General features: G+C 38.4%; 1 protein-coding gene across 4 annotated transcripts in view; it reads right to left on the reverse strand.

Annotated features, from left to right (window-relative positions):
• Positions 1 to 4,931: 4,931 nt before the first annotated feature.
• The window catches only part of Uba2 (ubiquitin like modifier activating enzyme 2), a 52,392-nt gene continuing 40,205 nt past the window's right edge, over positions 4,932 to 17,118 (reverse strand). For 3 of the 4 annotated variants that reach the window (XM_040278877.2, XM_005330618.4, XM_040278876.2), the window contains 4 exons: positions 15,355 to 15,451; positions 9,167 to 9,272; positions 7,081 to 7,217; positions 4,932 to 5,771 (listed from right to left, as the gene is read on the reverse strand). In XM_040278877.2, coding sequence (XP_040134811.2) covers positions 5,590 to 5,771; positions 7,081 to 7,217; positions 9,167 to 9,272; positions 15,355 to 15,451 — 522 coding nt within the window. In that variant the 3' untranslated portion in view covers positions 4,932 to 5,589. Of the gene's footprint in view, positions 5,772 to 6,191; positions 6,255 to 7,080; positions 7,218 to 9,166; positions 9,273 to 15,354; positions 15,452 to 17,118 lie in introns of all 4 variants that reach the window. The other variant, XR_005731142.2, reaches the window with a different exon arrangement.

A 17,118-nucleotide genomic window follows, 5' to 3' on the forward strand; every position in this document is an offset into this window, starting at 1 on the left:
GATTGGTGTCAGCAGGCTGGCTCGTTGTTGTTGTTGTTATTAGATATACATGACAGTAGAGATTATTTTGAATCTTTTTTTTTTTTAATTCTGGGGATTGAATCCAGGGGTGCTTAACCACTTAAAAAGCCACTTTGCTTATGTTTTATTAGAGGCAGGGTCTCGCTGAGTTGCTTAGGGCCTCACTAAGTTACTGAGACTGGCTTTGAACTCACAATCCTCCTGTCTCAGCCTCCTGAGCCGATGGGATTACATCCAGGTGCATTTCGGGCTTGGGCCACCACACCAGGCCCTTATTCTGCCTTGAGAAGCACAATGGAGAAGAAAAGGGACAGGCCAACTCATGAGACCTGAACCACTGTCCATGGATCCACTGCCGGACCTCCACCGATGCCTTGTCTGCCCTCCACTGATGTGGGGGTGTTCTTTTCTTTCCTTCTCCTTTTCGCTCTTCCTCTTTCCATTTTCCTTAGTGGTCTGATGGTACATATTAAGCAACCAGATATTGGGGAGAAATTTTATACAAATCAGTAGTCCTAATTTGTACCTTTTGTTAATTACGATGGTGTAAATACTCCCACTAGGGCCAATTTCAAACTACCAATATGGGTCACTGAGCAGAGTTGGGAAGAGATGGGTATAATCAGTGCTTGCCAGAAAGGATGAGCTGGTTTCCACACACCGCTGCCTTGGTACCATTGCTGGAAGAAGGAGGAGCATCACATCCTCCCAAGTTAACCAGTCTTCCCTTTGTCTCAGCAAATGAACACAATCAGGAGGCAAAAACTGAACATGTCTGAACTCACAGCACATTCTGAGTCACCATCTTGAAGCCCCAGAAGCTGATCCTAGTCAGACTTTGTCTAAACCCATTTTTATGGACCCCTCGCCCCCCCAACATTGTTCCTTCTTGTAATCTGGCTTCCATCTAGCTACCCCCTTAGGTGTCTGTAGTGTCTGGATTCTAATTATGTACACAATTCAGGGGTTTTCCTATGGAATCTTAGGTCCTATGTCAACCGGCAATGGCTGGAAAAATTGGGTTATGAGGGAAAGGGAATGTTATGCAGTCAAATTCCACAAGGAGGAGGTTGCTGGGATCCACACTTCTTTCTCTCCCCTCAGTCTGCAACAGGTTTCACCCTGACAGAATTTCTTCTGTGGAGATCAGCACAAATCTTAAATCTGAAGCATACTGTCCCCTCTGCTCCTGGAGCTGGGCTATCTGATATACTCTGTTTTACTAGGTGTACTCAAAGGGGGTTTTCCATCCCTTCTTCTTGGATGTCTCTTGTTCTTGCAGATTCAGTCTACTCTCAACATCCCCTGGTCCTATTATTTCCCTTATTCTGAGAAGGGCAGAAAAGACTCAAAGCATTGACACGTGAAGCCCTAGACTAGTCCTCAGTCTAAAAACTAGGCTTAGAAACCAACATTTGCAGCTTGCTTTCATCAAGTGTCAAGAGGCCATCTTTTCTTGTCTTGAAACCTTATCATGCACTCAGGAATAGGAATTTCTTCTACCCAAATCTTATAGTATGGTAAAACTTCTAGCCAGTCTATATAGCTCAATGGGGAAGACCTACTTATGGATGCTCAATCAGTAAAGCTTTTGCAATACCAGTAATTCATTTTTGAGCAGGAGGTTGGTGTTTATGACTTTCAGAGATCCTGGAAACTGCTGCTGGAACCAACTGGTTAGTTTGAAGGACCTCAGAGCCTCAATCCCACCACTTATTGCTGACATCATAAAATGAGTAGTTGGATTTCCGTTTGTGTCATATTGCTCTCAAAGTTTTCTGCCCAGGCTAATGACACTAATAATGCTTTTCACCGTAGTGCAGAAGAGGGATGCTATTATATTTATAGAATGAGTGAATAACATAGTATGCAAAATATCTAACTCTGAAATTGACTTGCCCAGTAAATTGTTGGGGTCTGGGGACTGTAATTCAGTGGTAGAGGGCTTGCTTAGCTTGAGGCCTAAGATTCCATCCCCAGCACTACTTTGTACCCTGAGAACCTTTCATTATATATTCTAATAAAATTCTTGCTCAGAACCTTTCCCAGTCTAGTGTGAGTCATCATTTGCTAGACTTAAACATTTTAAAGCTGACATGAGTCAGAGACATTTAGCAAAAATTATTAAAATGTTACTTTACCAGGAACTAGTAACAAAATATAACCAGAAAGTATCTACAAAATATAATCAAACTGCATGAAAGCACTGTAGCCCTATAGTCCAACCCAGTTGATTTTACTTTTTTAGTAAGAGCAGTTAAAATTCCTCAAATAAGCTTTTGGCTGGAATTTGTTTTGAATTGGATACAGGGCAGGGGAGTGGAGGGAATATGTTCCTTCTGAGTGCAGAATGCAAATAATGTGTTCCCAGTATGAAAGTATCTATAAAAATACTTCTCTAAATATAACCTCCCTCAAAACAGTCAAATGGATATTTTGGACCTCAGGATTTCTACTTTAAAAATACAAAGAAACAGAGGCCCTCCCTACCTTTACAGCTAAGAGTGAGAAGCTTGCTTATTTATTTTTCTGCTACAGGGATTGAACCCAAGGGCACTTGACCACTGAGCTACATCCCCAGTCCTTTACATTTTGAGAGAGGATCTTGTTAAATTGCCTAGGCTGGCCTTAATCTCATAATCCCCTACTACACAAGTAGCTAGGATTACAGGAGTGTACCACTGCACTTGGCTTTCAATACAAATTTTCAATTGTTACTAAAATTGCTAATGTCCAGGCTGGGGTTGTGGCTCAGCAGTAGAGCACTCAGCAAGCGTGTTCGAGGCCCTGCCTAGTTTTATCCTCAGTACCACATAAAAATAAATAAAACAAAGGTGTATTGTGTCCAATTACAACTGAAAAATATTTAAAAATTGCTTGGGGCTGGGGATGTGGCTCAAGCGGTAGCGCGCTCGCCTGGCATGTATGCGGCCCGGGTTCGATCCTCAGCACTGCATACCAACAAAGATGTTGTGTCCGCCGAGAACTAAAAAAAAAATAAATATTAAAAATTCTCTCTCTCTCTCTTAAAAAAAAAAAAAGACAAGTGAGGACTCGCAATCCCTTCATTTTAAAAAAAAAATTCTCTCTTTAAATAAATAAACTGAGCCTGTCTCAGGAATTTTAAAAAAATGCTAATGTCATTTATTTTGCTGAGCCAGGAAATAGTTATCCCTGGTTATGTCTCTTAAATTTAATTAATTTCCTTTAATCCAGAATAATTTCTTCCTTTTTAAATGATAATGACTTCAACTCAAGAATCCAGACTGATGGATTACGGAAGGAACATAACACATCCTGCATTTGTCTGTTTCCTCTTACTGTTGTTTAACTTGCTTCTCTACTTCCTTTGAGCTAAAAGTTAAACCTAGATGCTTATTAGATTCAGGCTATATTTTGGCAAGATGCTGTGTGTTCTTGTTATCATCTCATCAGGAAGCACCTAATATCAGGTAGTCCCATTAGTGCTGCTAGATTTGGTCACATGATTATGGTGGTGACAACCAGAGCTACCCATTGCTGGGACTGAAGTTTTACTTTCAGGCGATCTGTGCAGCAACATTGGTACACTGAGCTTAGACTGTTCCTTGAAAGGCTTGCACAGAAGGGTTTGGGATCTACTAATGATCTTTGCCTGGTCAGTTATTTCATTGATGATTCAGGTTCTTGATTGAAACACTGAATCCTCTCACGGTACATGCTGATATGTAGATCAGTCTTTTGAGACAATGTCACCACACTGTTCCCCAGGAGGCTGATTTGACACTGTATTTCAGGATGGGGCTGAGCAGAAGGCTGGAAATCAGTCCATCCCAGAGGCATTAAGCAGCAGGCTCCTGAGGGCAAAGACAACATGACTTTTCTAAAGGCTTTGATTACATGAATCTACAAAAGATTTTATAAAACAAGAAGAGTTAATAAACTGGATGGCAGAGAATTACACAAAGTAGAAAATCCAATAAATTATCCATGTGAAATGTAGTTATTGTCATCAACTGAAGGTTCACTGCCCAAAACACCAAAGACACTGGTATACCATGAGGAAAACAGCTTAAGGGTTTCTGATCTCTGAAAACTCAAGGCACCATCTGTGTGACTAGACCACTCTCAAGGGCCAAGGACTTCTGGGCTGCAGCTCAAGGAGGCTAAGTATTACTCCACCCAGATATTCTAGCCATATCTGTAAGTTAGAGCTAGGTTGTGAACAGTACGCTCAAGAAGAGACTCCTCAGTTGGAGAACAGGACATCCAAAAAGTGCAGAAAGGAGGAAAGATCCCCACACCCACCACAGCATCTCAAATCCAAGGTCCCAGTTATGGGGCTGGGCAAAGACCACTTAATTATGTTCAACAATAAATAGGCTACATGTTAACAATGTAATTTCTTTTTTCCTTTGGTGGAGCTGGGGATTGAACCCAGGGCCACATGCATGTGAAGCTAGAACTCTACCAACTGAGCTATATCCCCAGCCCCAACAATCAAAATTTTAGACAACATTGCCATTAGAGACTTTAGATTGGAAAGTAATCATCTATGGCAAATAGAGATCTTTTAAACCTTCACACCCATTAGGAATAAATTTCTTTTATTCAAATATTTTTTATTAAAATTTTTTTTATTTTTGGCATTGCTGGGGCCTGAATCCAGGGCCTCACTCATGCTAGGAAAGTGCTCCACCATTGAGTTACATCACCAGCCACCCTCCCACCTCTTTTGAGACAGGGTCTCAATAAGCTGTACATGCTGTCCTTGAAGTTCTGTTCCTCCTGTCTTAGCTTTTTGAGTGGCTGAAATTATAGGCATGCACCACCATGCCTGGCTGGCTGAGTTTTTTTTTTTTTAATGCAAAGACTTTAGCACACTTAACATAGATATAAGGCAGGAAAAATGGGAACTATTCAGACATGTGTAACAAGTATGCAGATGCCATTTATTTGGTCCATAAGTACAGTATAATCATTTGAGTTTTACAAAACATCAAATATAAATAACCTGAAATTGTAACAATACACAAAAATTGTTTTCTTACACAGACATACCAGGCAGTACAAACTGAAAATTTGAGTAAATTAACATTGTTTTACATTAATATACATAGTGCCAATTAACATTTAAAAACAAGTTTCAATGCATAGCACTTGATATTTCTTTGAATCTGTTTCAGTCAGTTAAGAATATGAAAATGGTTAGATCTAGGCTAAAAATAATTCTTCTTCTAGCCAAAAATAAAGGCATAATATTTATAACCAGGTATCAACTTTACTAAACCACAATATTTTTGAACTATTAAATGATACCTAAGGGTATTTACATTAAAAAGGCAACATGCATTGTGGTGTTTCATCTCATGACTGGTTATGCACACACTTTGTTCAAAGGGTTTTAAAACTATACTCCTACTTTTAATACAGCATACGCCAATGTTCTAATAGTTCTAGCAAAATGAATGCTTTCAAAGGGAGCAGAATCATTTTCAAGTCCCCGTTGTCATTATTTTCCCTTTGGAACAAAGGACATAACAATCTGGTCCTGCCCAGATGAACTAACGTTTCAGGAGGGTTTCTTGCTCAATCTAATGCTATGACATCATCAAGCTCTTCCATCTGCTCTGTACGTGACCTCTTTGCAGTGACATTCTCCTTCTCATCTAATTTCCTCTTGCGACTTCTTGTTTCTTCACTGACATCAGCATTATTTGAAGGACCTTCTTCATCTGAATCAACTATGAGTACATCATCTTGCTCTTGTGCTTATTTTGGGAAAAAAAAAGATTAAAAGTGTGGGAGTTATTAGTGGTTCACCAATATTTTATATACTTTAAAGCTAACTTTCTGAATTTATATCAAACTTAATAATGGCTATTCTTAGGGAGCCGTCCCTTCTCACAGTTACTTACTGTTTTAAATAACAAGCACCTATCCTCCCCACCTTTTTCTTTCTTTTTTTTTTTTTTTGAGGGGGGGGTTAACTGGGTATTGAACCCAGGAAAAGCACCTATTTTTTTTTCTAAGTAAAAGAAAGGTGGTAACAAGCATTATATAATTCAAAGGAATTATGCCTCCTCAATGCTATCATTACCTACTCCAAACAAAAAGCAGAGGGTGCATATCCTAATAATGGCAGTGAAGGTAACAACATCAACAACAACAACGTAACAAACAGCACTTACAATGTGCCAGGAACTGTTCTGAGCCCTTTGCATATAACAACTCATTTAATCATCACAACAACCCTATAAAGAAGATAACATTATTATCCATTTTCCAGAAAAGGAAAGTGAGGTCAGAGATTGACTTTCTTCCCAGGGTCACACTACTCCAAAAATGACGCCAGGATTCAAGCCTACAAAGTGGGAGCTCCACATTTGATGCTCGTAACCGTACACAATAAAGTAGTTTTATCTCCCCCTCTACAAAATCAAAAGCAAACTACCTATCTTACTACTAATAGCCTCTTAAACCTGCCTACCTCAAAGGATCAATAAATGTTTACTTCAAATTACAAATTTTAAAAAGCTAGCATAATAGTTTCAAAGGAGCCTGTTTTGGAGGGGGAAAAGCAGCCCATAGGAGAGCTAGTCCAGCCCCACACTCTCAAGACTAGAACAAAGATTAAATATATTCCAAAGAATGCAAAGACAGGGAGTCAACACAATGGAAACAGAGAAGATAAAAATTGATAGGAAACTTTTAGTTTCATGAATAAAAAAAGGAGGAGGGAAGTAAACATTCAGAGCATAGAAAGAATGAGTTATTTAGAAAAGCACCAAGCTTCAGCACTGACACCAGGGAACAAAACCCTCTGATATACTTTACCAAATGCTAAAATCCCATACTTACCAAGCACCTGTCTACTCAAAATAGACACAATGATTTGTTGCTCCTAAATAAAATGAGCAGCCTACTATTTAGTTATCAAGTCAATACCAAACCAGCATACATCTCTAGTATTTTTATGAGTTTCTACTTCAATCAGCATTCTTAACTATAATTATAGTTTATTTCTCCATACTTTTTGCTTAGTGGATAATTAATCTGCTGGCTGAGGCCAGGACTCACCCGTAGAGGTGGAAGGCTGGGCTCCATCATCACTGCCATTGGTAATGCTTTTGGCAGTATCTTCAGTTTGTTTGGGCCCCACTTTTTCTGGGCCATCACCAACAACTTCAAATTCAACATCCTTTTCTAGGTCTTCACTGTGAAAGAATTGCATACCATAAAACAGGACCACTGCCACAACTATTTACAAAGAAAAATTACATAAATCAAAGGAATTATGCATCCTCAATGCTATCATTACCTACTCCAAACAAAAAGCAGAGGGTGCATATCCTAATAATGGCAGTGAAGGTAACAACATCAGAGACACTATTCTCAAAAGTTCCAAGTATATGCTGCGTTCAAAATACATATCCAGATTCAAATTTTTAAAAATTACAATAAAAAAAGACTGTGATAATTTAAAACTAATTTAATGGCCAAAACAAATGTACTTTCATATTAGGGACTTGCTTTAAACAAAGAAAACAAAAAGCTGAATAACTTCTATTATTTATGTAGAAAACTGAGTCTGAAACCGTAGCCCAAAATAATTTCTAAGATACCATTTTTCAGCCACTATGCCAAAAAATTGTAATCACTCTACCAAAGCAGTTTGGTGTTTTAGGGATTAGGGTTACATGGTTTCTGGGTTACCCACCCATCTTTCTAGACAGCACCCCACTTTTGTACATGAGTTCCCAAAAACATGTATGAAAGTTTAATGCATGAAAGTCAAACAAAAGACTTACATGTTTTAAGGGGGTTCTGTTCCCAGAGAGCTAAAAAATATGATAAAAAAAAAACACCCTAATTATGCCTCCTCTTTTAGACACCATGTGATATTTCTTTACTATGTCCTTTCACTGTCTTTTCTTTCAAAACTGAACACAGTATGCCACTGGTAGCCAACTGGTGTCCAACTGAGGCTTAAGATCACACCCCAGTGATGTCTTTCTCTAATTCCATTACTTCTTACTAGTAATCCATATTCAGTCTTTCCTATCACTTTATGACTTTTGTTTTGTTGGACGTGGGGTGGACAGTACTGGGAATTGAACCTAGAGTCACTACCACTGAGCCACATCCCCAGCCCTTTTCCTATTTTGTGACAGGGTCTCACCGAGTGCCAAGACTGGCCTTGAATTCTGCCTCAAGCCTCCCAAATTGCTGGGATTATAGGCATGCACCACCATGCCCAGACATTGTTTTTTGCTTTTTATACAACAAGTATACATAAATATTACCTTCAAACAATGACACAAAAGACTACACAGGTTAGTATAAGATGGCAATGTTGGCAAAATGTTTGGATACCAAACACAGTTACTATCCTTCATGGAGGACCATTTGCTTTGTAACTGTGCCGTATATATTTATGTAAATAGTCTAAAACATAAGTACATTCAGTGTCTTGTTTTCTAAGTGGGTAGGAAAAAATACCAAAGAGAAAAAAAATACATGACTAAGGTACAGGATAGCTTTTAATATTTTAGTTTTTATTACAATAAAAAAATCATAAAATTATTTGTTTTATGGGGGAAAGTAGTTCTATCTTCTGAGGAATTAAAAAAATTATTCCAGTTTATTAAAATGAACTCACCACTGATTACGCAAAGGCCTATACTCTAAGTCAAACATCAGCCACCATTGTTGATGGTTACCCTTAAACATTTTTTGCTTATCCCTTTTATTTCTTGTCTTATTTTATTTTATGGGGGTACCAGGGATTGTATTCAGGGGCACTCAACCACTGAGACACATCCCCAGCCCTATTTTATATTTTATTTAGAGATAGGGTCTTGCTGAGTTGCTTAGCACCTCGATTTTGTTGAGGTTGGCTTTGAACTCTTAATCCTCCTGCCTTAGCCAACCAAGATGCTAGGTTTACAGGAGTGTGTCACCACATCTGGCCCCTCACTTTTATTTCTGAATCCCCAAACTTCCTATAGGTCAAACTTCAGGTAACTCAATGGCCAACTCAAGCAAATACACTTCCGGTTTTCAATGAACAGTAGGGTTTACTGGTAGGAAAACACTTTCCCTCCACCTTGTCTTAAATTTGTATATTCTAATTTCTTATACATAAAATATTAATAATTCCTACCTATGAAGGATGTTGATCAATAAAGTATAGTCCTGAAGGAAATCATCTGCTTGAAGCCGGCTGCCATTTCTAATTCCAAATTCTGATAACTTCTTATGATTATTAGCTAGAAAATGTAAAAAGAAATGTAGATCCTTCAGTTATGTCTTCATGGAGCAGTCAAGTTAATTTTAAGCTAAATTCCTGGGACTGGTGTTAGCTCAGTAGTAGAACACTCGCTCATGTGATGCACTGGGTTCCATCCTTTGCACCGTATGGAAATTTATAAAAAAAAAAAAAAAAAAAAAAAAAGATATAACCAAAAAGATTAAAAAACAAAAAATAAAAATAAAACCCCAACCCCTTGTAACCTCAGTGACTCAGGAGGATGAGGCAGGAGGGTCCCAAGTTCAAGGCCAGCCTCTAAACTTTGTAAGACCCTGTCTCAAATTTTTAAAAAAGGGCTGGGGATGTAGGGGGTTAGTAGCAGAACACCCCTGGGTTCAGTCCTCAATAGGACTGAACAAAACAAGACACTCCTCTATCATGAACTATGTCCCTCCAAAATTCCTACTGCCAGAACCACAGAATGTTACTGTACTTGGAGATACAGCTTTATGAAGATGTAATTAAATTAAAATGAATCCTTTACCAGTAGGCTTTAATCCAATCTGATTGGTGTCCCTGTAGTAAGAAATTTAAATACTCAGGGATGTGCTTTCACAAAAGGAAGGCCACGTGAACAAACAGTGAGCCCAGGAGAGAGGCCTGAGAAGAAACTAAACCTTGCAACACTGTTATCTTGCACTTCCAGTCTTCAGAACTTTGAAGAATATAAATTTTTGTTGTTTAAGCTGCCTAGGCTGTGGTATTTGTTCTGGTAGATACAGCAGACAAATACACTGAAACTGTTAGGTACTTAGGAATTCAATCAATGAACACTTAAAATTACCAAAACCACTACAAGGGGACCAAACTGAGAAATTCTGAGAAACTTTTCTCATTCAAATCAAGTTAATTCTGGAGTCCTAGAAAAGTCAAAGCAACTTTCAGAATTGTCTGAAATATATTTTACTTGTAAAAAGGTATCTGTGACAACCTAGTACACTTTTTAGTGAATTTTACAATTAGATAAGATTCCAGCACTGTATCAAGGAAAACAAATAGACTTTTCATTTTTTTTTCAACAAGAAGCCAACAAAATGTCCCCCAAATAATCAGTTCAATTTATTCTCCTCTTTCACTTCTTTTCTTCATCATCCTCTTCTTCTTCTTCTTTTTTTTTTTTTTTTTTTTTTTTGGTAGTTGGGACTGAACTCAGGGGTACTCAACCACTGAGCCACATTTCCAGCCCTATTTTGTATTTTATTTAAAGACAGGGTCTCACTGAGTTGCCTAGTGCTTGGCTCTTTGCTGAAGCTAGTTTTGAACTTGTGATCCTCCTGCCTTAGCCTCCCCAAGCTGCTGGCTTCACCTATCATTTCTCTTAAAATCCCCAGCATGTAGCACACAGTTCTTAGCATTCAATAGTTCTTTGTAGCCGGGCACACCACGTGCACATGTAGTCCCAGCTACTCAGGATGATCCATGAGTTCTAGGCCAGCCTGGGCAACACAGTAAAACATCACCTCAAAACAAAAACCTTTGCTACATGAATTGTAAATACTCCACTGAAGAACAACTCCACCAAATGACTTTCTGGTATCATATCTCTTCCCACTATTCTAAGGCCTTTCTGCCTTAATAATCCTTTCTCTCCTGCTTGTCCAAATGTTCCACTCTCCTGGCCTAAAAAAAGCAGCTAAGTTTCATTCAAAACTTCATCTTCAGGCTAGGCAAGTGCTCAGTGACAGATTGCTCAGCACTTGCCTAGCCTGTGAAAAGCCCTGAGTTCAATCCCTGGAACTGCAAACACAGGGCTGAGGTTGTAGCTCAGAATAGAGCACTTGCCTAACATGTGTGAGGCACTGGGTTCAATCCTCAGCACCACATAAAAAAAATTAATAAAATAAAAATATTAAAACAACAACACTGCTTCCCCAATTTAATGCCAATTTATATTCCCTCCGCAGTCTATTTTATTGAATATTTGTTATGCGAGGTACATAGATTTTCTAGGGAATGTAATGCAGTAGCAGAGTGCTTGACTAGCATCTTTAGGCCCTGGGTTCAATCCCCAGTACCAGGAAAAAAATAATTATGGTGATATTATCATGTTTGTTTATTATTGGTCCTAGGTACCAGAGGATTGAAGCCAGGGGCTCACACATGCTAGGCTAGCACTCTACAGTTGTACAACATCAGCAACCACTTTCATTACATTTTTAAAATTTTATCTATTTTTGCAGTACTAGGGTCTGACTGAATTCAGGGGAGTTCCACCACTGAGCTATATCCACTCATTGTGGATGAGTGAAAGAGTTTGAACTGGAACTATTTTCTTTAAAAAAAAAAAAAAAAAAAAAAAGTGGTATTTTTACTCAGCAATAAAATAGAATAAAATCATGACATTTGCAGGTAAATGGATGGCGTTGGAGAAGATAATGCTAAGTGAAGTTACCCAATCCCCCAAAACAAAAGCTATATCCCCAGATATTTTTATTTTTTACACTGAATTGCCCAGGCTGGCCTGGAACTTGGGATTCTCCCACCTCATATGCTACCATGATTAAAATAATTTTGAGACAGGGCCTCAACTAAATTGCCCAGGCTACCCCATATTTGTGATCCTCCTGCCTCAGCCTCCCAAGTACAGACATATACCACCCCACCTGGCTAATTATATTTAAAGGCTATACATTTCTATATAATTTAAATTTTCAATTCAATAATCTTTTTTGGTATTGAACCTAGGGGTGCTTAACCACTGAGTCACAACCCCAGCCTTTTTAAAAGACAGGGTCTTGCTGAATTGCTAAGTTGCTGAGATTGGCTTTGAAACTGTGATCCTCCTGCCTTAGCCTCCTGAGTCACTGGGATTACAGGCATGTGCCATCACACTCAGCTTTTTTTTTTTTTTAAACCATTTTTCTTTCATTTAAGAAAAATGTTTTAAAAGGTTTTCTTTCTTTCTTTTTTGGTGATGGGGGTGGTGGGTACCAGGGATTGAACTCAGGGGCATTCAACCACTGAGCCACATCCCCAGCCCTATTTTGTATTTTATTTAGAAAGAGGGTCTCACTGAGTTGCTTAGCACCTCACTAAAATTGCTGAGGCTGGCTCTGAACTTGCCATCCTCCTGTCTCAGCCTCCTGAGCCATTGGGATTAAAAACATGCATCACCTACACCAGGCATTCCCTAAATTTTTGACACCCAGAAAATACTGAAGGTTTATTCCAGTTCTTTTCCAGATTTCATTTTTATTGAACTATTTCCATCTGTGTGGAATACCTTTGGACAATGATACTTCCTACTGAACTCCAGTTCCAGTTTCAAACCCTTTCAGTGAATTTAATCCTCCTCAGAACTAATGGGTTCATAGCTAAACTGTGGAGCCAACCTAGACTGTGGAGCCCTTTAGTGGATGAATGGATAAAAAAAATATGGTATATGTACACAATGGAATTTTACTTAGCAATAAAATAGAATAAAATCATGACATTCACAGGTAAATGGATGGCGTTGGAGAAGATAATGCTAAGTGAAGTTAGCCAATCCCCCCCAAAAAAATGCTGAATGTTTTTTCTGATATAAGGATGCTGACTCATAGTAAGGTAGGGAGGGGGAACATGGGAGGAATAGATGAATTCTAGATAGGGAAGAGGGGAAGGAGGGAAAGGGAGGAGGCAGGGGATTAGCAAGGATGGTGGAATGTGATGGACATCATTATCTAAAGTACATGTATGAAGACAAGAATTGGGTGTCAACCTACTTTTTATACAAACAGAGATATTAAAATTGTGATATGTGTAAGCAAAACAACAATAAAAACCCAAACAAAAAACAAAGTACAAGTATAAAGACATGAATTGGTGTGAACATACTTTACATACAAAGACATGAAAAACTGTGCTCTATATGTGTAATAAGAATTGTAATGCATTCTGTTGTCGAATATTTAAAAAACTAAAATCAATTAAAAAAAAAAAGAACTAATGGGTTCAAAAGTTAATATGGGTTCTTATTTTAGAGAATTAGCATCATCTTTGAATCCAGAGTCTACTAACAACATAGTACAGGACTAATGATGCTACTCTTTCTAATCCTTACTGGCTCCTTGCCTCTACTTCACACCCTTTTTAGTAGACCCTCTGCACATTATATGGAACCACATTGCTCCTGTGTTTAAACCCTGGTGCGAATGGGATAGTGGGCCAGGCAAGTCAGAGGAGAAGATAAAGACAAACACAGCAAGTATGACAGAGAAAGTTCCAGCTTCATCACCACTGCCAACCCTATGGCACTTTCATTCTGAAATGGAAACAAATTATTCTCCATTTCTAGAGCTTTTTATGTTGTTTTACTAGTTTATGCTTTTATAGATGCTATCTATTCTATCCAAACGCAGACCTTCCCTTCTCTGTCCAGGTCCCCAGCTCTTCTTTAAAAGTTAACCCAACAGTCTTCCCTCTCCTGCTGCCCTAACCCTCCCTCCACAAAGCAAAATATGCTCTCCTTCAATTCATACCCTGTTCTTGACCCTTCTTCAATATACTATATACTAAATCTACTCTCCTTCCAGGCTGTAAAGTACCGTGTGCCAAGGACTGCTATCTTGAATCCATGCTTGTTATAAATACCCTAAGACTGTGCCTAAAATACAGAATTCCATGCATTTGAATAACCACTGTTTCAACCTCAGTACCACATGTACTCCATGAAATAGGGACATGTTTCAAACTATTGAGATTCTTGACCTCATGTTTTTTTTTTTTTGGTTTTTTTTTGGGGTGTGTGTGTGCTGGAATCAAACCCAAAGTCTCATGCATGCTAGGCAAGCACCATATACTGAGATACATCCCTAGCCCTCCATTTTTAAACTAACATCTGAAAGAACTAGTGAAAACTAAGGGGACAACATATCACAAACCAAAACTTCTTTAGGATGAGGACAGTTGGCTAAAATGGGACTTGAATATTCAAGTGAACTCCTGTAATAGACTGGCACCCAGCCAATATATGGCCTCCAATTACATATGATCTAATATCCCAAACAATTCTCAACAAGCAATTATACCAAGTATCCTGACATTAAGCCTTAAAGAAAGGTTAATATTTGAATCCCTGTTAGCACCTGGCAAAGAATAGTGAATAAATGACCACTAGACAAATAGGTGATAAATAAGCCGACACACAGGAAATAATAATGGTACACTGGTTAAGAACTGGGACATGGAAGAATCAACTGGTAACCCAAGAAATGAGATATAAAAATGGCAGAAGGAATGTGGGAACTTTCTAATCAGACTGATTAAAATCTGAAGGAGGTCTAATTACAATGCAATTCTTACTACAGAAGCTTCAACAGAATTCAATCAAATGTATTCTACCTTAACTTCTAATAAATACTTTAACAAAAGTAATAAGCTGCTTGATTTTTTTTTCTTTTCTTTTCTTTTCTTTCTTTCTTTCTTTCTTTCTTTTTTTTTTTTTTGAGGAGGGGAAGTGGAGGTACTCAGGAGCCAACCTAGGGTTTTGTGCATACTAGGCAAGCATTTTACCATTGGGCCACATTCCTAGCCCTTGCTTAAAACTTACAAAAGCTTAGAGAGCTAAAACTATGCACTGACTTCACCAACATTTTCTGCTGTGTAGCAGGAGCAGGCTATCAAGACTTCCCCGTTCTTAGAAAAAACACTCAAGAAACTCAAGATTACCCTCCCCACTGATTTAAAAGCCAGAAGTTTTCTCATTACCAACGTAGCCTCCAGGTTCCATGACACAGGAAAAGAGGTTCCTTGGAAGCAGACAAGAATACTGCAGTCACAATCTGTCCACTGAGTTATTAAGAAATAGTCCCTTAGTATCGAGATTTAGAAGCATCCAAATTTGTGCTGTGGTGACTCTATCAAGGAAACACCACCATGGGAAAACACTTCCATGACCAAACGTCACCCCCATTACCATGGAACCGAGTAACATATGCAATGAACAGATAATGTGTACTCCGCTCTCCTTCGAGGAGTACAGAGTACACGTTACTTAGCACATTAGAGTGCACAATAATTTCATGTCCCTAAATGAGGGGAGTGGATAAATGCAATAATACCTTCTGTCTCTCCCTCTTCTGAAGATATTAGGATTGTTCCTTTCCCATCTTCAATTTGGACATCTGGTGCTACCATAGCAAATTTTTCTTTCACTATCTATAAGGAAAAAAAAAGATTAAAAAATATTAATACAGGCAATTAAAGACCATTTAAAAATAAATAAAAACCTCTAGATTTGTTTCTATAAAGGCTCTTACTTTCTCCTTTCATAAAGGGGCTAGTTAGGAAAAACTGGAGAGTTAGCCATATTCAACCACAAATGTAGATCAGAGCAAACTTCCTCTAAATGGGACTTAAGAACTACTTGATTGGCTCTTGCTATTTTCTTTCCCCGAACATTAGGAAGTGGACTCCAAACTTAACATTTCATCCCAGTTTCTATACCAGCCCTGTAACAGAAGGTTTGACAGATGAAAAGAAATTCTTACTAACCTGATTCTCAGATGACCTCATCTTTTCTAAATTCCATATAGGTTTAGAAGATAGTTCTAAGTGATCATATTCTGATCACTACCAGCTCCTAAAAATTGATATGGAGTATCTCTCTAGGGGTCTAATTACCCTCAAATAAAGGAATTATCTTTAATCCTAAATCAATACTTTCAACAATAATAATTCCTAGGAATAAAAGGGGGCAGCAACCCTCCAATATCCAGTTAACCAAGATCTGCTGCCTTCCCTAAGATATGATTACAAATTAGTCTTCCCTATGTAGCCAGTTCTAGGAGGAAGGTCATTCCCTACCCACTTTGGGAAAGGCTTAATCACCTATCTCAAGAGGTATGTAAATATGTAGCACTGTGATGGATTCAATCAGAGAACAATCCAAAATGCTCCCCTAAGTGGGAAGGGACACTTTTCAGCCATTTAAAAAATAAAAAAGTTCAATGAAAGTAATCTAGACAATTTAGAAGGAACCTAAATCTTTTTCTTGCATAGTACGCCTGTGTGGGAGGGGGAAGGTAGACGGTACAGAGGATTGAACCCAGTGCCTCACTCATAGACAAGCATTGCTACCACTAAGCTACATCTTTAGCCTTCTTTATTTTGAATTAGGATCTTATTAAATTGTCCAAGATGCCCCCTCCAATTTGTGATGCTCCTTCCTTAGCCTCCCAAGTAGCTATGATTCCAGGTGTGCATCACCACACAGGGCTTAGACTATATCTTAAACCCCCATTTCTTATACTCCTGCTCTATAAGTGAATCCAGAATCAGGTCATATTACATAAATCTATAAGTCTCAGATTTCATAAATAATTAACAAGAGCCTCCTAATTTTGTGGGGATGAGTACTGTCCAACATCTAGAGCACCTGAACTCTGCAAGTTATCCCTACCCTTAATACAAAGCTACTAACTGGGATTTTGCTCCACTGGAAACACAGAACTTTGTTATTCTTAGTCAAGTATTCACAATTCATAAAAATACCTTGTCTGAGACAAGTGCAGTAGTCTGTAACTATAATCTCAGCTAGTAGGAAAGCTAAGGCAAAAAAATCACAACTTTAAGGCCAGCCTCAAGAAGAGAAAAAAGAAAACCTGGGAATATAGTCAAGTTTAGTGGTCTAGCATCCCAGGTTCAATCGTCAGTACTACCATAAAACAAAACAAAACAAAAAAAACTCTTTGTGGGTTTGGCCATAGCCAAAACTATTCAAAGACATTTTTTTTTTTAAGTTTTTTTTTTGTTGTTGTTTTTGTTTGTGTATTTGTTTTGGTGCTGGGGATTGAACCCAGGGCCTTCTATATGTGAGGCAAGCA

This window comes from Ictidomys tridecemlineatus, chromosome 15 (assembly GCF_052094955.1).
Source record: "Ictidomys tridecemlineatus isolate mIctTri1 chromosome 15, mIctTri1.hap1, whole genome shotgun sequence".
Taxonomy (NCBI): Eukaryota; Metazoa; Chordata; class Mammalia; order Rodentia; family Sciuridae; genus Ictidomys; species Ictidomys tridecemlineatus.